The sequence below is a fragment of the Lampetra fluviatilis genome, chromosome 28 (assembly GCF_964198595.1).
Source record: "Lampetra fluviatilis chromosome 28, kcLamFluv1.1, whole genome shotgun sequence".
In the NCBI taxonomy this organism is placed as follows: Eukaryota; Metazoa; Chordata; class Hyperoartia; order Petromyzontiformes; family Petromyzontidae; genus Lampetra; species Lampetra fluviatilis.
The window spans coordinates 5,894,551-5,919,585 of NC_136302.1; the positions used below are offsets into that span (position 1 = coordinate 5,894,551).

Genomic DNA, 25,035 nt, shown 5'->3' on the forward strand with positions numbered 1-25,035 from the left:
TCAATTAATCGAATGCCACAAGACATCTAGACCAACCTGTATAACTGAATGAAATTATCAGAACATTTATCCCGGAGAAATCCGAAGAACCATGAAGCTATCGATTTGCAGCTTTCGTGACTGCAGGTAAAGTCACGTAAGTGAAGTATTGGAAAATGACGGCAGGAAACTCCTTGACGGGAACACACTTCTTTTATTAAATCTTGACTTGTAACAATACAACGCGTGGCCTCTCTTCTTCACACCGCACTTCTCTTGACTCAGGATTCTGTGCTGCCGGCTCTCTGTGCCTCGTGTAGACTCCGCGCCTCGGCTACACTCCTCTCTCGCCTCGTGTAGACTCTGCGCCTCTGCTACACTCTCCTCTCTCGCCTCGTGTAGACTTTGCCTCTCTCTCGCTGGCTACACCCTATGCATACTCGGCTCGTGCAGACCGTTCTCTCTCGCTGGCTACACCGTATGCATACTCGGCTCGTGCAGACCGTTCTCTCTCGCTGGCTACACCGTATGCATACTCGGCTCGTGCAGACCGTTCTCTCTCGCTGGCTACACCGTATGCATACTCGGCTCGTGCAGACCGTTCTCTCTCGCTGGCTACACCGTATGCATACTCGGCTCGTGCAGACCGTTCTCTCTCGCTGGCTACACCGTATGCATACTCAGCTCGTGTAGACCGTTCTATCTCGCTGGCTACACACTATACATTACTCAGCTCGTGTAGACCTTTCTATCTCGCTGGCTACACACTATACATTACTCAGCTCGTGTAGACCTTTCTATCTCGCTGGCTACACACTATACCTTACTCTCTTCTACTCTCCATTTCTCTCCTCTCCGGGCTCTATCTCTACACCTTCGTCTTCATTCTTAGATGGTTCCACTTCTGCCCCTTGCTCCTCTGTGCATCACCTTATATACCCCTTCTTCCCGGGAGACGGAGCGGATGCGGACCTCAACGTCGGCACCGCTCCTCCGTTACCCAATCCCCACGCGCTATCCCCACGATCCGGTTCCGCTCAGCGCGTGTTTCCACTCTCCGACCAATCACACCGCGCTGCTACCCGATCACTCCCTCTGGGCGCGTCACCGGCACACAGCCAATCAGCAGCACTACCCCCACCCGCGCACTGACGCCTGCTCCTCCCCGTCAGCGCGCGTCACCACACACACACCCGTACATACGCGCTGGCACACGACATATACACCCAGCGCGTATCACCACTACATAAGTATAAAATAAAATAAATCACGACGTTTCGGGCGCAACACAAGCGTCCGTCATCAGGTGGGAAAGCTTATTTTTTACCGAAAGAACCAAAGAGAATGAAGATATTTTTTAAGAGATGTCTAGCAGAGGCGGGTTCAGCACGTTACAAACAAGTACAACAACAACAAAACATTCTTCCAGTAGAAGTCTTCTGGAATATAACTTCCGGAGCATTGCAAGTTGCAAGGTTTTTCCCAATACGGAAGAGGACATCGTGTTCCGTGAAAATAGATTAGGGTGTTATTTTGCCTCTCAATTTCGCGTACACGTAGAGTATTCGAGAACGCAGTGGATTTGAGAGACCAAAAGCCCCTTTTTGTGCCACAAATACAGCAGCTCACACTTCCATCATCAGCCACGACCTATCCACTGCTAGATGAACGCCTTCGCCACGTCAATTGTCATCATCCCTCCCACGGCCTTTGCGATGTCACAATAAGCGTCAGACAATCGAAGCGTAGATTTGAAGTTTTCGTGACTGCACCTGAAGAAGGACCCTTGTTCTTTGGTTCTTTCGGTTAAGTCACGTCTAATGATAAAATCTTTAGACGTGACTTAACCGAAAGAACCAAAGAATAGTTCCTGCAGTCACGAAAGCTCAAAAATTAAGAAAGGACCCTTGTATTCTTGGTTCTTTCGGTAAAGTCACGTAGAAGGGAAATAATAAAATAATATAAAACAATGAAAATTCTCACGACGTTTCGACTGCAACACAAGCAATCATCATCAGGTGTGAAATCCACAGCACTTTTTTCTAAATTTCTTGCTGTGGATTTCACACCTGATGACGATTGCTTGTGTTGCAGTCGAAACGTCGTGAGAATTTTTATTGTTTTATGTTTATATTATTTTATTATTTCCCTTCTACGTGACTTTACCGACAGAACCAAGAATATGAATCCCTGCAGTCACGAAAGCTTTAAATCAAAATTTAAGGACACTTGTGTTGCGCCCGAAACGTCTTTAATTTATTTTAATCATTTTACCTACGTGACTTTACCGAAAAAACCAAAGAGTATAATCGATGCGTACGCACACGTGAAGAGAGGTGCGGCGTGGATTAGAGAATATAACTTACGTGGCAGATAATGCTCTTATTGAATTGAGATATAAGAGCATATATAGTTGAGTGAGTACTGTGGAAGGAGTGATGGCCCCTGGTGGTGGTGGACGAGATTTAGCGATGGGGTGATGGCCCAAAACGTGGGGCAAGGCAGCAGGAGGTTTGGGGAGGTCCTTCATCCAGCAGTGGATAGAGCAGTCTTGGTGACGGTGACATTCGATGACATACAAACGTGTCACTGTTCATCATCGTCACGATGCATGGGGAGATAGATAAAGACCGTAGGTGTTTACTGCACATTTTCAACAACAACAATAAACTACTTTAGTTTTAAAACGACAATATTGTAGGGTTTAAAAAAAAAGTGTTCGGCAGGCGAGATCAACTCTCGCTCACGACACCAAAGCGTCAAGGATGGAGCGCCTTGCTATTCCCCTTTAAGTTCAAGTTCATTTATTAGGTGTAGCCCTGTGAGCCATTCGGCTCTTGACTCGGGTGCAACCGCAACAAACAAAAAACATGAACAAGAAAACATCTTAAAGTGACTATGTGACTAAGTGCAAACAGAAAATCCAAGAAAAGACAGCAAAATATTGCAGAAAAAGCACCGTACACCAACGCTGTGTGCACAAATCCCAGTGGGATGCAAGTCAAATAACAACAACCACAAGACAACTTAGATTAAGGCCATCAGTCTAACTCCGTACTACAACAAACCAACGTGGCCAAACCAAAAAACTTTTCGAAATCACCAAAATAAAGCCATGAAAGCAATGACACAGTGATCATAGGAACTGTGACGGAATTTTCACAATGAACGACATAAACAACATAAACAACAATAAACAACATGGACCACCAAACCCGTGCGTCGTTCGAGCGCAAAACCCCCCGCAGGTAACGACGTGGACGCTGTTCTGCGTTTGTTTGCCTCCTCCTCGTCCGCGTGGTGAAATCACCACTTCCTCACTATCCTCACCCTCCTCACCACCCTCACCCCCCCTCACCCCCCTCACCCTCCTCATCCTCACCACCCTCACCCTCCTCACCCTCCTCACCACCCTCACCCTCCTCACCACCCTCACCCTCCTCACCCTCCTCACCACCCTCACCCTCCTCACCCTCCTCACCACCCTCCTCACCACCCTCACCCTCCTCACCCTCCTCACCACCCTCACCCTCCTCACCCTCCTCACCACCCTCCTCATCACCCTCACCCTCCTCACCCTCCTCACCACCCTCCTCACCACCCTCACCCTCCTCACCCTCCTCACCACCCTCACCCTCCTCACCACCCTCCTCACCACCCTCACCCTCCTCACCACCCTCACCCTCACCACCCTCACCCTCCTCACCCTCCTCACCACCCTCACCCTCCTCACCACCCTCACCCTCCTCACCCTCCTCACCACCCTCACCCTCCTCACCACCCTCACCCTCCTCACCCTCCTCACCCTCCTCCTCACCACCCTCACCCTCCTCACCCTCCTCACCACCCTCACCCTCCTCACCACCCTCACCCTCCTCACCCTCCTCACCACCCTCACCCTCCTCACCACCCTCACCCTCCTCACCACCCTCACCCTCCTCACCCTCCTCACCACCCTCACCCTCCTCACCACCCTCACCCTCCTCACCCTCCTCACCACCCTCACCCTCCTCACCACCCTCACCCTCCTCACCCTCCTCACCACCCTCACCCCCCCCTCACCCTCCTCCTCACCACCCTCACCCTCCTCACCCTCCTCACCACCCTCACCCTCCTCACCCTCCTCACCCTCCTCACCACCCTCACCCTCCTCACCACCCTCACCCTCCTCACCACCCTCACCCTCCTCACCCTCCTCACCACCCTCCTCCTCACCACCACCCTCACCCTCCTCACCACCCTCACCACCCTCCTCCTCACCACCCTTCTCCCCCTCCTCACCACCCTCCTCACCCTCCTCACCACCCTCCTCACCACCCTCACCCTCCTCACCACCCTCACCCTCCTCACCCTCCTCACCACCCTCACCCTCCTCACCACCCTCACCCTCCTCACCACCCTCACCCTCCTCACCCTCCTCACCACCCTCCTCCTCACCACCACCCTCACCCTCCTCACCACCCTCACCACCCTCCTCCTCACCACCCTTCTCCCCCTCCTCCCCCTCCTCACCACCCTCCTCACCCTCCTCACCACCCTCCTCACCACCCTCACCCCCCTCACCACCCTCCTCACCACCCTCACCCTCCTCACCCTCCTCCTCACCACCCTCACCCTCCTCACCACCCTCCTCACCACCCTCACCCTCCTCACCACCCTCCTCACCCCCACCCTTACCCCCCTCCTCACCCTCCCCCCTCCTCACCCCCCCCCTCCTTACCCCCCCTCCTCACCCCCCCCCCCTCCTTACCCCCCCCCCTCCTTACCCCCCCTCCTTACCCCCCCCTCCTTACCCCCCCTCCTCACCCTCACCTCCTCTTCACCACCCCCCCCTCCTCACCACCCCCCCCTCACCACCCCACCTCACCCCCTCCTCCTCCTCACGCCCCTTACCCCCCTCACCCCCTCCTCACCCTCCTCCTCACCACCCTCCTCCTCACCACCACCCTCACCCTCCTCACCACCACCCTCACCACCACCCTCACCACCCTCACCAACCTCACCCTTCTCACCACCCCCTCACCCCCCTCACCCTTCTCACCACCACCCTCACCCTCCTCACCACCCCCCCTCACCATCCTCCTCCCCGCAGTTCCTCACCGACCACCGCTGGGGGAGCCCTCAGAGCGATGCCGCCTCCCCGCGTCGTCGCCTCTTCATCAATCGCCGCCTGCCGAGAGATTCCGCCCGAACGTCGCCGGTGTCGCCGGTGAGTATTCGTAGAGCAGCGTCTCGTCACGGCTATCATTATTGTTGTTATTTGTGTTGTTTGTGGTGTTTTTAGGAGGTTTCGTTGCAGTGTTCACGACGTTCAAAGGCCCCGAGACGCCGCGAGGTTTTCTCGTTTTTCGTAGGCCCCAGATCGCCATTGTTGGTGCCTCGGCATCAACCACGAAACGTTGACTTCTAATACATTTCTACGCGATGATGAACGACGTTGTAGTTGTTTAATCGTTAGTGACTGCCGGTGGGATATGAAGTGTGAGTCGATGCGGTGTGGAAAGTTGTTTTTGTTGCGAATGTGGTGGTTTTTAAGGATGTCGGCCGAGCCTTTAGTAGTAGGCCTCATCGTCTGAGTTGTTTTCCTTCTTTCCGTGTTGTATTTGGTCACTTCGTGTATCTTGGGGCTATTAAACCGGATTGATTAACAGTTGATCGGCTTGTTTTAGTCGTGGTTCATTAGCGTATTGGCATTCTGTATTCGATCATCATCGATCATCGCCAGCATTAAACGAGCGGTCTTACATTGACGACTACCGTACTTGACGATCTTTAGTCATCGCATCGCCGTAATCGTCAGAAGTCGTACTGCGATCGTCTAAAATCATCCAATCAGTCATCAAAGCATCTCAATAATCACTTTATAATCTTTATTTAGGCTGCAGGAGGAATCCTATGAGCTATAAAGATCTTTTTTCACATGTCCAGTATGGGCGCGTCCGCAAGTTAGAACAGCAAACAACACAAAAACACAACGATAGGAGAGTAAAATAAAGAAAATGGTAAGCAAGTAATTAAATATAAAAATAACTTAATTATATAACTCCGATTTGTCAACGTGGGGCAAGGCAGCAAAAACAACAACAGTCCCAGATCCGCATCAAAATAACACGGCTTTGGCCGTCACATTAAACATAAAATTATCGACACAGGTAATGATCAAAGTTACAAATCACATGTGCAAATGTCTGTATCTCGCACTAATCTTCTACTGCGGGATATGTTTTTGAAGGAAGATTTACGATGTAAAGGTAGGAAACGAGGTTCTAAAACGTTGGTGCTGCAACGTAGTTATCTATTTACATATACTGTAGTGTCTAGGACGGTTAATCAATTGGATATACTTGGTATGAAACACCACATCAGAGGGGGCATCCTGCTAGGTACATATACACACGCGTGGCCGTCATGAGCCGTGGTCTATCCACTGCTGAATGAAAGACAAATACCATTGTAATTTTTCACAAACATTGCGATGTCAACATCTAATTTCTGCACATGAACTGATTTCGTGTTATTTTTTTGGCCTCTTGTTCTGTCGCAGGCCAATTACCAGTTTTATCCAAAGGCCACCATCCCAAACATTGGTGTCCTGCCAAAAGCCTTATAATTTGCTAACCTGCCCCGACTGGACAGCTGTGAAAAAGAGCTTCATTGCTCATCGGATTACTCCAGTCTAAATAAAGATGATTATGAAGCGTACTTTATTTAAAAAATATTGTGCTATCTAGGTTTAATTTTTTTCCCGAGCCAATCTTCCCTTGCAATTCAGAGTGTGCTCTGCACATTTTCTGTCTTCTATTTGCTTTGCAAATGTGTCTTCTAATCCATGTCGTAGTTGGCACTGCGCAGTGATTGAAAACTTTCTCCTTCAGCCGCATCTCTATGCTGTGCTTCATGACCAAGTGTGTTTAAAAAAAAAGTACAGGGTGTTTATACAGGTGTCATAAATTCTTGAAAAATTGTCTGAGCGATTTCTACTGTGTTTCTAATGTTTGAACATATTCGTTATATAGACAGCACTTAGGATGCTTAAACGTGAACAACACATTCAAAACGGCCATATTCATGATTGTCAACGTCATGTCTGACATGTGGATGTTTGTGTCTGTGTGCTTTCTTGTCTCCCTCCCTTTGTGTCTCCGTGTCTGTCTTCCCCCGTGTAAGCGTAGCTGTTGTGGATAACCCGCATGTGTTAGGAGTCATTTACCGCATGACTGTTATCCATGAGAAAACAAATTGCGAATAAATGAAAGCTTCTTCGATATGCATTATGGATACAATTGCGGATGATAGGAATAAATATTGTATAGCCGTGGATAATGAGTTTTAGCAAACTCTCCAGTTGCCATGGATAATTTAATAAGAGTCGTGGGTAATAGGGCCCCGGATCTCTTCACCTTGCATTTCATTAAACACTTTTCTACAGTTTCTATTTCTTATAAATGAAGTGGCACAAAAATAATCAGTTTTGCAGTCATATCAAATGATGTAAACTGGAATGACCTTACATGCTGTTTTTCTTCTTGTTGTAAACTGCTACGTTTGTGTGTTTTTTTTCTCTCCAAAAGTTAGTATTAATGCATAATATGTACCACGTGAAATAAACATTTCAAGATAGTGTTAGCTAATGTGTAAGAGATACAGGATGGAAAATGACCACCTATAATAAACTGACATGTAAGATAACATTTGGTTAACTCCCTATCTTGAGAGTAGCATGTGTGTAATAAAAACATGTTTCCTCCGAATTATAACTAATGTTATCAAGGCCACAATACTGGGAGATCACATGTCCATGCCGTTGGTCTACGTGGCGTCAGTAAGGGATTTGTTTAATGTTGTTTATTCGTGCATGTTGTTGTCACAACGTGGTGCTGACATTCTTCACATACATTCAAAGTTTCTCCTGTGCGAAAGTCATCTGAATTGATTCGCTCCAATGGAATGAGGAATATCCACCACTGGCTTAGAGCTCTAAACAGGATGTATCAGCACTAACCTCAATGCTCATTTGAACAAGAAATCACTTTGACTTTGCAAGGTACATACCAAAAGTCTATGCTGCGTGCCTCATTCACCACCTCCTATACAAGTTGTACCGGAATGCCACGGACATGCCCTGCATCCAACCATATCTTAATATGCTGTATAAACCTAAATTGTATTGTGAATTATTAATTTGACCAAATGGATTCCAAGCAATAACCCTTTTACCTCATTCGAGACACAAACATCTGACCTCCTGGCATTGACATTGCTCGAAGAAAATGGAGTGTAAAATGCATCGGAACATCAACATGCTCATTTGCACATCATGAATGGAAAATTAAAGGCAAGCCCACATTGTGTTTGTGGCCATACAATCCAAACTTTGGACCATGTAGTAAACCACTGTAGTGTCTGCACTCCTTCAACGGTGGAATAGCAAAACTACACAAACACTCATGAAGTGCTCTCGTGGGTATTAGACCTTGACATTGCCATTTAGTTCCTGAACATTGCCATACTCAAGAATAGGATTTACCAAGTACATGCTACCTGTTATTCATTAAGTTAATGGGAATTGCATAATTAACGTTCATTGTGGATTTAAGCAAAAATTGTCATTTGATTGCACATTGAATGGATGGATCAGTTGTAAAAAAACAATGTGTACCCCTTCCAGGTCTTCGTGTGGTCCCTGAGAACCATAACAGTCACACGATGGCGATGGACATGACATCTCCGCCAAGGTTCTTTCACATGCCAAAGTTTCAACACCAGGGTCCCAAACATGTCTTCTACAAGCGCTCCGACTTTGGTCAAATGGATGGCATGCAGCAAGTCACCTTCGATGGGAAGCGCATGCGGAAGTCTGTTAACCGTAAAACCATCGACTACAACCCTTCCGTAGTCAAATACCTGGAGGTCAGTTTCTGGCAACCGTGGGAACTCAAATGTCTCAGTAATTGCAAGAGTAAAAAGAAATACAATGCTCTAATTTGTATTCCTTTAACGTAATGCGGTGTAGCTCATTAAGGCGGAATTGAGCTACCTTTGTAATGTTTTAACATACTGTGATATTGGTTTGTACTATTATTAATTCATTAGTATGCCTTACACTGAAAGTTGACTTAAAAATTGCGATTGAAATATTTCTAAATGTACGTGCAATTATAATTGTGATTTTGAGCAATTTAAAATAGCAATGGCTTGAAATCTAACCATCAACAATGGTCTCGGTAGAAGTTATCACGATAATCGGCAGATAAAGTTATCACGATAATCGGCAGATAATGTTAATGAAGCAGTCATCATAGATCACATTGTTTTGCAAAATTGACATTTGAATATATCCATCGTGTGTTGCGTGGTTTGCGTTCCAGAATCGAGTGTGGCAGAGAGACCACAGAGATCTCCGTGCCATTCAGCCCGACCCGTCCTATTATGGTGACGTAAGTATCCCGTTTTTGTAGGTTGACAACTATGCTTTCCTGGCAAAATTGAGGAAACGCTTTAGGAGAGGAATTGTTTCACACACTGGTAGCCTCTGTTCTGAGCACGTTCGCACTTGTTCAGAGATTCTCCTTTTGCTTTATGATGTCTCCTTGTTCATATACATGCTCTTTTTTAAAACATTGACATTGCACAATAATTGTATTAATTTGCGGGGAAATGCGACCCATACCAACATTACATGGTCTTCAATAAAACTATAAACCTCTTGCCACACCTCGAAGACCTATCGTGTAGATGCGCGTGCAATCACACTGCACTCCCACTGAACATCAGCTCGCACCCGTTAATCACATTTATTAAGTCTTCATACTTAATCTTAATTGTAATCTAAACTTGTATTAAACCCACTCCTGTTTACCATTATTCTGTGCAAAATGTTTATTTTTATATACTTTAAAACCCCATATAAACTAAATGGAGTGTTTATCACATTAACATTTCCCTTTGCCAGTGATAACTATGTGTGTATATATGTATGTAAATGTGTCTGTTCTCTACAGTTACTGCCACCAATGGGAATGATGCACAAACCCATAAATGCAGTAACCACCAAGTTTGTCAGGACATCTACAAACAAAGTGAAATGTCCTGTCTTTGTCGTAAGGGTGAGTACAGCAAATTGAAAATATATTTGCGTGTTATCAAAATTCCATTGAAACATCAGAAAGCAAGAAAAAGTTTCAAATAGTTATTCGTTCTTTAAATACTTGACATCAATGCAAAAAAGCTATAGCTATTGGTCATGTGAGATCCCATTTTAACTTATTGCCAGTGTGAATGTTACAACTTGAGCCATGTGACTACTGTAAGACATTAATTTATGTAGATAACAAGTGTAAATTTTGTCCCAGGTGATTTAAATCTAGTTTTGAGAACCAATTTTATTCAAACTGTATTAACATGCTGGTCAGGTCAAAGTTATTGAAGTCCGATAATTGGTTCTTTACCCTTCTATCTGGCAACAAAACTGACACCTTTTTACAAGGAGTCATGTTTGCATAGACCGCAATACCTGCAGTCATAATACAAACAAAAGAACATAACTCTGATAATGTGCACTGTCCTTAAAGTTGATTGATCCACACCCGAGACAGCTTTCCTTAGAGCCTAGTCTCATATGGGTTGGACCAGATGACGCCAAAAGGCGCACCAAAAGTGCGCCTTTTGGCACCAAAAGTGCGCCTTTTGGCGTCATCTGGTCCAACCCATATGAGACTAGGCTCTAAGGAAAGCTGTCTCGGGTGTGGATCAATCAACTTTAAGGACAGTGCACATTATCAGAATTATGTTCTTTTGTTTGTATTATGACTGCAGGTATTGCGGTCTATGCAAACATGACTCCTTGTAAAAAGGTGTCAGTTTTGTTGCCAGATAGAAGGGTAAAGAACCAATTATCATATTTTTACTGGCAAATGAGGTTCCCTTATTGAAGTCCGTTAAACACTTTTTCTGTGAAATGCCTTATATGTGTTACTCTGTAAGGAATACTGGAGTCTGCTTGCGCTTATGTTTTATAGACCCCTCATGTTGTAGTTGTCCCTATGAAAAGGAATGGATGTTGCCTCTATGGTTGTGTGTAGTGGACGCCTGAAGGTCGACGTCTTGTAACTGGAGCCTCCAGTGGGGAGTTTACACTGTGGAACGGTCTTGCTTTCAACTTCGAGACCATTCTACAAGTGAGTGTTTGTCATGATAACGGTATATCAAACGTCATTAAGAACAGTCGCATCAAACATTTTTAATTGTGATGCTGTCATAAGCTTTGTCACAGCCATTGTTGCAAGTCAAATCGGTGGTCAGGCTTGTTTATAGATTGTCAATACAATGCATTCCTCTTCAATATTGATCAGATGTGTTCTACCTGACTGAAATTACTCTGTAGCTTTCTCCTTCTAAAGTGCCATTTACGTGTAGCGCCTGAATTCCACATGAACAAATGACGCACTATAAGATGAATGAAAAATAATAGATTCTCACACAGCTCCATGCATACATTGTGGACATAAGTGGTCATTTTCATAGATTAATTGATGAATTATCATTTGTGCTGACATGTGCTTACTCTCTGCCCCCCTGGCCAGGCCCATGACAGCTCGGTCCGCGCGATGACGTGGTCGCACAATGACATGTGGATGCTGACGGCCGACCATGGTGGATTTGTCAAGTACTGGCAGTCGAACATGAACAACGTGAAGATGTTCCAGGCGCACAAGGAGCCCATCCGCGAAGCCAGGTGCAGGAAAGCTTCTCCCCCTCACGGCAGCGCCACGCCCTGGCAAGGGAGGAGGCCGCTTGACGTCACTAGTAAACCGTGCGCGCTCTGTCTCTGTCTCGCCAGTGTAACTGCCGCTCGTCTGTATTCGAATGCCGTACCACTGCGCTGTCGTGCAATGTTGTCGCGGCACGGCCTGAGTCGTTCACGGGACTGGTGCCGTCCAGCGTGCCTGAAAGTGCATTGCTGTGGAAGGCGCCGTGAAAGATTTTTATCTGATTATAACTATTATTATTATTATTATTGTGGCACTAGTATAACCGTTTTTGCAGTGTTTGTGCCGGCTGAACTCTGCGGTTTGGTTTTGTACATGCTCATGCAGTCTAATCTATTTGAGTATCCACGTCTCCAAGTAGAAGGTTATTTTATATTTTCATTACCTTTTTGTACACATGGATTTGCCCAGCAAAATAAAATATTTCCAAACGTAATAAAGATGCAGACAGCACATTCTGCGAATAAAGAACATGGCAAAGCAATAAGACACGAAGAGTACAAATAAAGGGCAAACCGTTATGATATCCAAACACATTTTCATGTTTGTTTTACTAAGTAAGAATTAGGGTTTGCCAAACAAAAGTTCCAGTTCAACTATTCATCTTTCAGATTTTACTTTGGTTATGAAGCTAATATAGATATGCATCTTCATATGAATACACATGTCTACTGTGGTAAACAGTACATATCCATTGGAATGATAATCAGTTAAAAAATTTGCACATCCAAAATCCAAAAAGAAACTGGTATTAAACCCAAATAAGAAGATAATGCATATTTAGCAATCTCACATTGCAGGGATTTAGCAGGATGTAGTGTTCCAGCATCGCATCAGAATAAACTTTACCAGTGCAAACTCATGAAGGCAAAATATATCATTTTCAATTGTAATGCCATTGCTGCCGTATTGGCGTTACATATTTCAGTTCACTTGACACAACAAGTTGCACTGGAGCCTGCAAATGCATTCACACTCGAATGGACGTGGCTCTAAGTTCCTTTGTGGAAGGTAATGCAAGTAATCGGCAGCTTTTATCAAATGTCATGCAGCCCTGCAGACAACCTATATCACTTCTAGAATCCAAAGGTTCTCAACAGGCTGCTTGCTTGATATGCATGTTTACTCTTGAAGAAAAACAAACATCTCACTTAGCTGGCCGCTTCTAACATCTGACTGCTATAAGTAAAACATTACAACGTTAAGGTGGGAGGATGAGCAGCTCTGACAGCAAAGGTCTTGGCAGCTCATGAATGGATGTTGTGTACATGACATTTTGTGTCCAATACTTTTTAACACAACTAATATCGGGGGCATTGACGTGTTCTCTGATGCAACATCAACTTTAAGTCTAATCTCCTTTTAACTTTGCTGAAGTGGACCAGCCTCGACACCTTGAAGTGAGTGTGACACTTGCTGTAGCCAAGACGGCATTGTTTGTGTGCGCAATACTGCAAGCCTTGGACGGCAAGTGTACACATAGCAACAACCTTGGAAAAAAACACACCCACCATAGTTGTTTATCTGAGCAGTAAAGGCAACATTTTGATTAAATGTAAGATATTCCAAATAGACTGGCAAGATTTAAGAATGGAGATGCCATGTGGAATTTGTTATTCTTGCGCCACTAAAATTTTCATGAGCCTTGCTCCTTCAGCCTTTTGATATTGATTTTGTTTTAAATTATTATAGTGCATGTTTTATCCATTTGTTCAATCAAGGTACCTAATGTTATAAGTTACTAGGTACGTGACATAGCTAACGTTCTATAGTTAGAGAATTCCACTGCACTGAATACGGAACTTTCACAGGAGGTATGTGGCACTGTGACTTCATTTCCGAGTCCCAGAAGCCTGAATTAACGTTTATAATCTGGATCTCATTTTAATGCTCAGCTGAAAGGCACTTTCTAAAACCGAGTTTATTATTATCGGATCAACGCATTTATCCACACAACTGTACACAACGTCATTGAGTTCAGTGTAAGGAAACACAATGGCCGGGCATTGTGTTACAAACAAAGACAGACCCCGCTTATAGCCTTTAACAGACTCGGAGCAAGTGCTATTCGCGAGCACCTATGAAGGCCGGCACAGCACACGAGGGGGTGTGTAGCCAGCACCACGCCTGGCCGCCTTTCTCTCCCGAGTGATGATGTTTACATGACACCTGGTACTCATTTGAGGCCTAGTCGACCTAGGGAAGGCCCAGGACCAGTTCACCATGTGCGGGAATTGAACCCGGGACACCAGGTTCATAGTGTAGCACACTCACCACTACGCTAACGCTCCCCAGAATTGCATTACCCGCACCATGTGACATTTACATTAAGTATGTGCATACAGCGAGCACCTGCTGTGGTGATGCTTATATATGATCATAATGGGCACCTTAATCCTTTGAGCTGGTCACAGTCCTGATCTAGAATTAGGACTAGATCACTCATGGGTTCCACCTTTCAAGGAGCAGAAATTTTGTTGAAATTCACAAATGTTGGAGAAGTCTTCCTTGTTCTCCCACTGCCAGCAATCCTACCACATGTTGCACATTTGAATGTTAGGTGTCACTGAATACACACAGTGGTGCACTTGTTAATGGCACACAGTCCATACTCGGCCAATAACACACCTCCATGGACTTTGTGTAAGTAGTTCGGAAATGTACCACTTGTTTACGCCCCATATAGGTGCACTTTAAAGATTAACTTTTTTGTATTTGGGTTATGTGGTTAACGGTCATGGAAGCTTGTGTGCAGCTTTCACATTGATAGATTACACCAGAAACCGTATCCACATACAAGAATTCGGGAATCCAGACTTAACACTTAGCTGACCGCTTTTAACATTTCTTACTAAAACAAAGAGAAATATGTCTGTTCTGATTCAATGCAAATTCTTTCTGGACTTTGCCAGGGGTGTGTAATATGTAGCTGATGTTCCACTAACCAGATACATCTCCATTTGTGAAACAATTCCTGCAATTTAAAGCAGGAACATATGCAACAGTCTAAATTTGTAATATTTGGGGGATGAGAGGAGGCAATGGGGGTGCGCACAATGAGATGGGGTTGTGAACCAGAGTGGTTTGTGGGTCACATTTGAAGGTTTAAACCAGATTTAAGTGTGAGACGTGGTAGGGATTAGGGTTCGAATAGCATGTGTGAGTCTTGGTGCATTGGCAGTGCACGTGTGTACCGATATTTTCGCCGATAATAAATTTGGAAAGTACTTGTCTAGTATTGACATTGCGAATAGATTTCGATATGTACTTGACAACGTTTCATTTGACCCCATGATGTCACTTCATATAATCCCCAGCACAATCCGCTCGCTTCGGTCTTCTGGAACCATCTGTAAAATAATATTTTGGTAGAATCCTGATTTCACTTCGCGTCACGACCGCTTCCAGCTTTGTCAGCATTATTTTGCTGTATATTGGAAATCTGATCATAGTTTTGTCTTTCAATTGCATGTCCACATTTGGTTTGAGCACTCTGGCACCTCCCCCATGCGACTTGAGTGAGTGTTGGTATGTGGTGCTTCCAGTTAATAACACATTGCACATGGATGACCATGCACATTTGTCTACATAATGAGCTCTGGTTAACACCCTATTAGCGTTCATGATGAGCGGTTGCGTAGTGGTTATCACACTGCGTCGTGATTGCGGAGACCCGAGTTTGATTCCTGGCGATGGCTAACATGAGTGGCGAGTGATATCTGCACCGGACCTGCCTCCCCTCCCCCCCAAGAAGCCGCACAAACCAACATGATGAAGCATTTTCAAATCACTCCCACAACAACAGTGACTTAACAAATGGGTTTTACATTATTTTACTTGGCACAAGTCAAAGTTTTGTGTGTGGGTGTTTGTTGTGTTAGTTTTTTGAGTGCCTTTTTAGGCTGTGGTGTGCAGGTTTTTTGTTTACTGTGTGCGTCCAAGTGCATATGCGAGTTTTGTGCTGTGGGTCTGAATGGAATGTGAGAGTCAACGTGAGGGGTTTGGATGAAGGTGTGATATGCTCTGCATCGGTGGGGCCAGGATTTTCACGTGTAAATAACTTTATTTTAATTAAACTAGCATGAAGTACGGTAGAGTTTTCTCAACATTATTCATTGACACTTGACATAAATCCCCCCAAAAATGCTGGGAAGTGGCTAAAACAATGTTCATTTACAACAATTAGTCATTCAGGATTTGCACATTAAATATAATTACAACAGCACAGGTAACTTTAAATATATAATAAGGTGAAATTGTGATGACCAACAATGCGAAAAGGTAAGACTTGCCTTTGTACTATGAAAGATAGTGTTTTAAACTGACATTGATGTCAATGTGACTGAAGGATTACCTATACAACGTGCCACTAAATTTGATGGAATCACATTATAGCTGCATCACATCCACTTGCGGTTTTTAGAGAAGTGAAGTCCCCTGAAATTGTAATTGCACAAAATGATGAGGGTGCTTTAATAAAGAGGCCTTTAATTATTTTGGCATCTATGTCAGGTCAGATTTAAGTAAAATCTCGTAGATTGGGGTATGACCCTTGGGGGTTTTTTTTTATTTTTCTGTAGGATTGCATTTATCACATGAAGAAAGATGACGGTGCCCTTGCACAGCTGTATATTATAAGGGCAACACGCGGTTTCTTTTGTCCACTGAAGATGTATGCAAGTTAAACGTATCGCAGAATGAAGCTGCGTTATGGTGATAACTGTGGAATTGTAGCAATTGGAGGATTTCTACCCTGCCTTTACATGTGTTTCTGGCTGATAACACATGACAATGGCAAATTCTGTTTATAATCAGGATAATTTGGCATCTAATGGTCACGTGCTTTTCAGAAATATAATTTGTAATGTATTATTGATTTCAGTTATGTGCTAATCGTCATGACCACTGGTATCTGCTTAAATCCTTGTCCCCTCGTCCAAAATCAACGTCAACAGGAGCAAAATCGGCTGGAGTTGAAAGATCACCTCGCCGACGAAGTCTGTGATTCTTAGTCTGCTCTTATCCTGATTGTAGCCATGCAACTCATTTGGAAACATTTCCATGGTTCATACACTTGTCAATATATTTCAGCATAGAGTGGTGGCACATTGACGAGTGCACCACAATCTGAACCCAGTGACCTGAGTTTCATTCCCAACCACGGCTAACGTTGGTGATGTGTGGTCAACGCTCAATGTGGCGGAGTATAGTCAAAACAATTCCCGTTATCCACATGACATGGAGAGGCCTTTCAGCAGTGGATCGACAGTGGACTATCAATGACTATACCAGGGTCATGCCCCAATCCACGATACAGTTTTTACCGATTAGCATGGTGGGGTACGTACGGTTCCAAAGAAGTTCAACACATGACATGGGTAAAATATTTTTTAAAACTCATATTCTATATACATTAACAATGCAGGATAAAATGTCTATTGGGATTGCCACTGGCCATTGTTTAGCAGCTTTAATGTCATCACAAACATCCTCATGGACTGATTGCAGGAGTTCATAATCGGAATATTTATTTCTCCTGGAGGAATCCGATGAGCTAATAAAGCTCTTTTTCGCAGATGTTCAGTCGAGTTGTAAACCTTGCCACCATACTCTTGCCACTATATGAATGCTCTTAATTTATTTTACACCACTAGGGGTCATAATGAGTCACAGCCCTTTGTTCTAATATGCCATTGTGTAAGGGTACCTCCATTTTTGGTCATGCTATGTCTGCCACCTAGTGGCAAAATATGTAACTTGCATATGAGAAGCACACTTAGGGTTTACCAAAATAACACGAAAATGTTACAGAATTCACGAAAAGGAAGAAAAGTCGTGCCATACACATGGATTACGTAATGGCGTACAACATGTTTGTACTGAGAATTTAATTTTTTAATTAATGGTAGCGCTCGCACCTGTTGCGTAGGAAGCAGTAGTGCATGGGTCACAGTAAGACGACAAGGCTCTAATAGCGGCTCTGCTGGGAGGGCAGGCTGCAGTCGGGATGCAGATGCGTTGGAGCTTTTTCGCAGTGCTTCTGGGTCTCAACATTTCAGGCAACCCTTGAATCAATTTGCTAGGTTTTGTAAAGGGTAATTCCTTTATAGCACCCAATTTTGTGCTAAGTTTAATTCACGTTGGATCATTGTTATGTTGCCCCCCCCCCCATTACAGACGGACAGATAAGAGGTAATACATTAGCGCTTTCAACCTTAGTTGGAAATCATAAATATTTTGCCTATACTCTTTACTCTTTGGTTTTTTCGGTAAAGTCACGTAGGTTAAAAAAGAAAAATTAAATCACGACGTTTCGGAGGCAACGCAAGCTTCCGTTTTCAGGTGGAACCGTCACAGCAAAATTACTGTATCAAGTGAAGAGAGCTCTAAAAGACACGGGGAGGGGGGGAGGAGCCAGGATGGGCCATGGGGGGGGGGGGGGTATAAGCTGATGAGGTCACTCCTGGAGCTGCAGCTGCGCCTGGAGATGCTGCTGAGGCTTTGTGATGCAGATGGCGGAAGTAGATGAGCAAGGTAGGACTAAGCCGCCTTTTGTTATGCTCGCCGGTGGGTTATATTCAAAAGCAGGCAAACAGTGTATGAAAGCTAAAAAACTACTTTGGCTGTACAATTATAAGGCAGCTAGAGTTGGGCTTGGTTGATGACATCTTTCCAATGATTGCTTAATTTAAAACCATCCTCTCGGTTGTAGTTGTGTCGATGTTTGTATATCTGGATGGCTTGCCTATTGAGTCATCATGAAATCACTAAATACAAAGCTGGATGGGTGCTGAATGTTGAGAAGGTGGGTTCAAGCCCTGGCTCACAGTCCTCCCTTGACTGATCTAAAAACTCGGTCATTGGGGTACCACGTCAGCTGTCGTCATGATCCCCCTCTACCTTGTCTCGTCTACAACCTCACATCAGCTGGTTCTGTCTTGAATGCAAGACTTCCCGGACGCACCCTATTTTTCTGGTCTCCTGGGACTAGAATTTTTTCAGCCTTGTTCGCGAGACATGACACCAACTTAGCTTGTAAAACGTACACGTTTCTGCTCGCATGGTTTGTCTCCATCGTTTTTACAGGTGTTTACCTTTTTCACTGGAGGCAAAGAAATTTGCACACGTTTAGATGTAAATGCTAACATAAGAAAATGAGTGAAATATTTTCTGGCATGACACAAAGTGGCAGCTGATTATATGGAATTCCAATATTAAATAAGTTACACTATACTACAAGATTTCCAAATGGGTTTTTTTTCATTTCATACCCATTGATTGCGCACCAGGGATGGGCATTTGGAATAAAATACGAAAATATTTTGAAGGACCACACCATTATGGAAACACTTTCATCCATCCACATTGACCACACACGCACAGCAGCCCGTGCATGTAATGTTTGACGCAGTCATGTTGTCACAGTTATAATAGACTTTAGGTCATTGGATTTTGCTTCAGATTCCAAAATAATGTTGAGGTCTCAAGCTTTGCATTCATGACCTTGGCTCTTGGTGTTATTTGCAGCCAATGGGGACGTTCACGCATGAACAAAGCTTTATTTGTGGCCTTCATTGAAATAATTTTGCAAAACCTCAGATTCAAAACCACAATGCAACCAAACGCAATCTTAAAGCTTGTGTTTGTCACAAACGTTACTGTCCTCAGATTTTGTCAACTTTAAATCGGCTTCAAATGTATCCCAATGCTTTTTCGGGAGAACGTTTTTGGTGCAATAAAGTAGGATTTGTTATTTTAGGCACATTTATGTTAGATGTAGGGAGTAGTCTGGCTATATGCTTCGACTTAAGTAAAAAAATAGCTTAAATTACTTTATTTAGAGTTTTCTAAATGATCATTATTTTTAAAACAAGCTTAACATTAAATTGACTTAATATTGAATGTTATAATTACATAGGATATAATTGTGATAATCGCAGTATTACACTTGTTTACAGCGCACAAGCTAACGTAAGAGGACATTATGCAGCATTGATATAAAATACATGTGCCTCCAGAAAATGTCCTGCTCTGGAGCCACATGCAAATAAATTTTGATTTAAAGCTTTCGTGACTGCAGGGATTCATATTCTTGGTTTATTCGGTAAAGTCACGTAGAAGGGAAACAATAAAATAATACAAATATTAAACAATAAAGTTCTCACGACTTTTTGACACAGCATGATGATCGCTTGTTGCAGTCAACGTCGTGATAATTTAATTGTTTTATATTTTTATGATTTTATTATTTCTCTTCTACGTGACTTTACCGAAAGAACCAAGAATACACATCCAAATAGTTTATTACACTTTCAGGCAAGGCAGAACCTTGGGCAAATGTTGTGTTCTGCCTATTGCATCTGTTTCCTCAACGGCACAATAATATGCACACGGCATTTTGTCCTTTTGGAAAGTGTGAGTGCTGGTCAAGTACAGCATGGGTAATCGCGCATCTTTAAACCTGCCTGTTCCATTAGCATGGTTGGCTACGTACGATGCAAAAGAAGTTCTACATACATCTTGTCCAGTTTGGAAGAGTGAGCTAAAATTGGTAAGAATAGGTTAAATAGCCACTGAAAGTTGGAATCTGATATTATACTTTTCCTTCCTGAGAAGCGAATAGAACTTTCACATACATTTGGCATTAACACACAGCTTAGCTTTGTCCAGCATTACACTATAAACTATTTAAAAGTTTTTTATTTTACCAGGTAAAGCCCACTGAGCTATATAGCTCTTTTTTTAGAAGCTACCTGGTCACATGATGGCTCAACGAAGTGGCTTATCATGTGGAAATGTATGGCAGCCGAATATTCTGAACGCCTGTTTATAAATGTGGAGGAAAAACCAGAGGAGACAATCCACACAACCACGGGGAGATCAAGCAAACTCCAAATATGCAGCAGGTTTCAGGGTTGGGATCGAACCCATGACCTAAATACCAGGCGAGGTAGTGAACATCTCACCACTGCGGCGCCCTTAACTCGAGAGAGAATTGGGGCTTACCTTTACCTCACTAATGCGGTGCCTGCACCTGCGTTCCTCTCGCTAACGTGTCGATGTTGGACCGCCAGTTCTGAAGTTGAAAGGTGGGCGAGTATCCCTGCAGTGATGGATAATTATCATTTGCGGGCTGTTTTGCAATATGTCGGTCTTCATGTGGCCATGGGCCACGGGTAGGTTGCCCACCCTTTGGTAGAGTTTTGAGAGCAGGGTAAAGTGTTTCTCCAATTTTTTGGTTTACTCTTCAAACCAGAGTGAAGTGATTTACATTTTACGGCTCTACGCTTTATGACCGGAATTGTCAGATCACGTATTACATTTTATCATTTGCGCTCGGTGTGCCAACATGATATTTTTGCCGTGCGCCGTTTATCAAAGCATATTAGGCTTTACAAATTGATTTCTTGACAGTTGACACATCAGGCCGCAAGGCTGCAAACTTGTTGGCGAACTTCAACCGACCTTTCCCTTTCCACACGTCACCCCGAATACATAACCTTTACATGAACACAATATGTCCCTCGAATTTAGACGGAGGAAGAAAGAGTTTCTTTGTTGGTAAGTGGAAGAAGCCTTGGGTTAGGACTGACACGTGTCCATTGTATTTCTGTTCTCACACACAATTGCAGCTTTGCTCCAACGGACAACAAGTTTGCCACCTGTTCAGACGACGGGACAGTGCGAGTGTGGGACTTCATGCGATGTCACGAGGAGAGGATTCTGAGAGGTACTTGCGTGGGGAGCGTACTGCTCTCGTCTGCCCTGTGAGCACGCGAAAGTGACTAGCCCGGTGGGTTGACGTGCCTGTGGCTATGCAGGTTTTCAAAACTTCAACCTCAAACTTCATAAAATATTGCTGGATGTAAGAGAACCCATGTTAGTATTCTTAGGTTTTTTCGGTAAAGTCACGTAGGTAAAACATCAAAATTAATGAAAATAAAATAAAAACAAAAATCACGACGTTTCGGAGGCAACACAAAAATCACGACGTTTCGGAGGCAACACAAGACTTGTGTTGCCTCCGAAACGTCGTGATTTTTGTTTTTATTTTATTTTCATTAATTTAGATGTTTTACCTACGTGACCTTACCGAAAAAACCTAAGAATATGATGCCTTGCAGTCACGAAAGCTTCAAATCTAGAACCCATGTTAGTGTTCACAAAAATAGGAAATATTGATGTGGCCAAAATTTTACCACTTTCATTGATATTTGTTAATGGCGTTACACATTCCTGTACTGTGCTGGATAGAATCTCTCGGATCAAACTACCACGACACCATATGGGACATTTCCTTGACAACCACAAGGCTTGTTTTCTCAGCCTTAATCCTTCAAAGCTAGCCAAAAAATTAGCTTTTCCTATACTGCCTCGCACAAGATGCATCGTGACCATAAAGCACAAAGTTCATGTTCAAATCTGGACAGTTGGTGTTCCGAACTGAACTTTTACAAATCGCCACTCGAAAGGCATTTTTGACAAATGTATACAATTGATCTACATCAAGCTGCCATTCATCATAGAAATACATATCAAGGACACGTTCCCAATATCGTCGCCAGTGGATTGGTGGCACATTGAATCGTGCATCGCATTATGAACCTTGGGACTTAAGTTCAGTTCCCAGCCACTAATAATATCAGTGGTGAGTGATATTGAATCGAGCCTAGCCATGCCTCAACCCATACTAGGGCAGTGAAGTATGGTCAACTCCCATGACCAACGTGACGTGGGTCATCATTCAGCAGCGCTTGACAAAGGTGAAAAGACTTGCGACTCTCATGTATTACTGACAAGTGAAACAAAGAGTCCAGCCTATAGCATAGGAGTACCTAAAGAAGATTTCCATTAAAGGGCTTACAACACTAAAAATCCCTCCAAATGGTTCAGCAACCTTTTATATACCACCATCTGCTGGCCAGCTCTCAGCACTACCAGTTGCGAGTCTCACGCATTGCCCACTCGACCCGCCAACCCTACTTCCGACAAGCGCTGGCTTACACGGCTGTGCATCTCTGCCGCCACCACCACCACTGTCGAGAGGGCAGAACCAAGCCCTCTCGCTTGACGGAGCAGAATTCACAGCAGCTGTGTGGGACTTTACCCCAATCGTCGGGTGTGTGGACTAATACGACGCCATGATGTGAACGCTTAGGACATGGAGCGGACGTGAAGTGCGTGGACTGGCACCCCACCAAGGGACTGATTGTGTCTGGCAGCAAGGACAGCCAGCAGCCCATCAAGTTCTGGGACCCCAAGTCTGGACACAGCTTGGCCACACTGTGAGTCGGGGGGGGGGGGGATAAATATCATGTTACTCTGTTTATCTTTATGTTATAGGTTCTGTGAAAGTCAACGACAGCCAAAGTGTCTTTGTGATTGCTCTCGCCTTTCTCCTCTCTTCTCACTCAACTCCCCTCCATGCACTCGCCACACCAGCAAGCTGGGTTCTCTATCGGAGCCCCCAGTTAACTTTTGATCAGTGGGAGGTCACACATTTTTTGATTTTATTTCTTGCTTGATTTTATTTCGGATTGGAGCATTTGGTAAGTCTATGTTTAGGTTTTCCAGAAACAATACTTAACAAGTAGACAGGTGATGAAACATAAAACAACATCGTACAGCCAACAGGTCCAAAAAACATGGCATGCCCAAACGCTTGCTATACATGCAATAGTCTGAATTAGATTAGTTATGTGAAATCATGGAAAATAACAACATCCAAAACATGGGCATATATTTACTAACTGCTGTTATACACGATTACACTGATAGATAAGGCATAAAAACTGCCTAGCCATGCCACACCAATGTGAATCGTGTCCGTCAGATTTAAACAGGATATATTTTTTCACACGTATATTTAAGTTTTCATTTTACATTTGCAATATAATTTCTATTGCGTGGTTTGTATTGCTATGTTTCCCATCTCTTTCTGTACCTCTCTGTTTACCACCTATGCCAAGTTGTCCTATAGCCAGATCCTCCCACTTGAAATATCAACATTTATCTTATCAGTTCAAGTGTGCGTCTGCTTTAACGTTGATCCTCTAATTGTCATTCTGCTGCCTTGATTCATTTGTGAGCTTGCCTACTGGTCGTGAAGTGCCAACTGCCTTCAGGTCAAATTTCGATTTAAAGCTTTCGTGACTGCAGGGATTCATCTTCTTGGTTCTTTCGGTAAAGTCACGTAGAAGGGAAGTAATAAAATAATAAAAATAAAACATAATAAAATAATTCTCACGACGTTTCGGCCACAACGCAAGCAGCCGTCCTCAGGTGAAGACCAGGTCTGTCGGGGAGACAGCGTGACGGAGCATTCAGACGCTGTCTCCCCGACAGACCTGGTCTTCACCTGAGGACGACGGCTGCTTGCGTTGTGGCCGAAACGTCGTGAGAATTATTTTATTATGCTTTATTTTTATTATTTTATTACTTCCCTTCACGTGACTTTACCGAAAGAACTAAGCAAAGATGCCTTTCAGGTCCTTGATTTTGAGAGTTAGCTGACTTCAGAAATGTTCTCCTTTCTCCATCCTCTACGTGTTACTCTTCGGCATTTTCCTTCTCTCTTTCCTGCATTGATTGGGCCGCAATTCTCTTGTGGACTGCCGACGACCGACAGGCATGCCCACAAGAACACTGTGATGGAGGTGAAGTGGAACCAGAACGGGAACTGGCTGCTCACGGCCTCACGTGACCACCTCTGCAAGCTCTTCGACATCCGCAACCTGAAGGAGGAGGTGCAGATCTTCCGAGGCCACAAGAAGGAGGCCACAGGTGGCTGCTTGATGTCCACATTTTTAATGCCTTGGTTCATTCTTCCACAGGTGTCATTTTTTTGGTGTACTTTTTTGTTGTTGGCTTCTCCACTAACTGGAACGGCTGGCGGTGGCTTTCTTTTTTCAAAAGGGGTCTTGCTTCGGATGCATAGCCAATTCTCAGTTCAGTGTTGTATCAATAGTAGCAAGCTGGAGTACTGGGAGAAACCCCATGTGTAAGATGGAATAATACTTACAATTATACTGGTAGGAACCCACTGGTTCCACCAGCCCACAGGGGATTATTGTGTCCGTCCGTCGTGCAGGGAGGGGCTGGGTGGAGAGGGAGGGGCTGGATGGGGAGGGGATGGGCTGGGTGGGGGGTGGGGCTGGGTGGGGAGGGGTTGGTCACCTCGTGGTGCCCTTATAAAACTCAACGTTTAACCTACTCACGCTGGCTTGTGCCCGCCCTCACAGTCGGGCATATTTGTGGAATACACCACGCCGCCATTGAACCCGGCCAT

The 25,035-nt window shown here is 44.3% G+C and overlaps 1 protein-coding gene across 1 annotated transcript in view; it reads left to right on the forward strand.

Annotated features, from left to right (window-relative positions):
• The first annotated feature begins 5,063 nt into the window (after positions 1-5,063).
• The window catches only part of WDR33 (WD repeat domain 33), a 35,562-nt gene continuing 15,590 nt past the window's right edge, over positions 5,064-25,035 (forward strand). The window contains 9 exon segments of the mRNA XM_078869586.1: positions 5,064-5,188; positions 8,648-8,889; positions 9,348-9,416; positions 9,981-10,085; positions 11,061-11,156; positions 11,562-11,713; positions 21,380-21,477; positions 22,906-23,032; positions 24,376-24,530. Of these exon segments, the coding sequence (XP_078725712.1) occupies positions 8,686-8,889; positions 9,348-9,416; positions 9,981-10,085; positions 11,061-11,156; positions 11,562-11,713; positions 21,380-21,477; positions 22,906-23,032; positions 24,376-24,530 (1,006 nt within the window). The 5' untranslated portion in view covers positions 5,064-5,188; positions 8,648-8,685.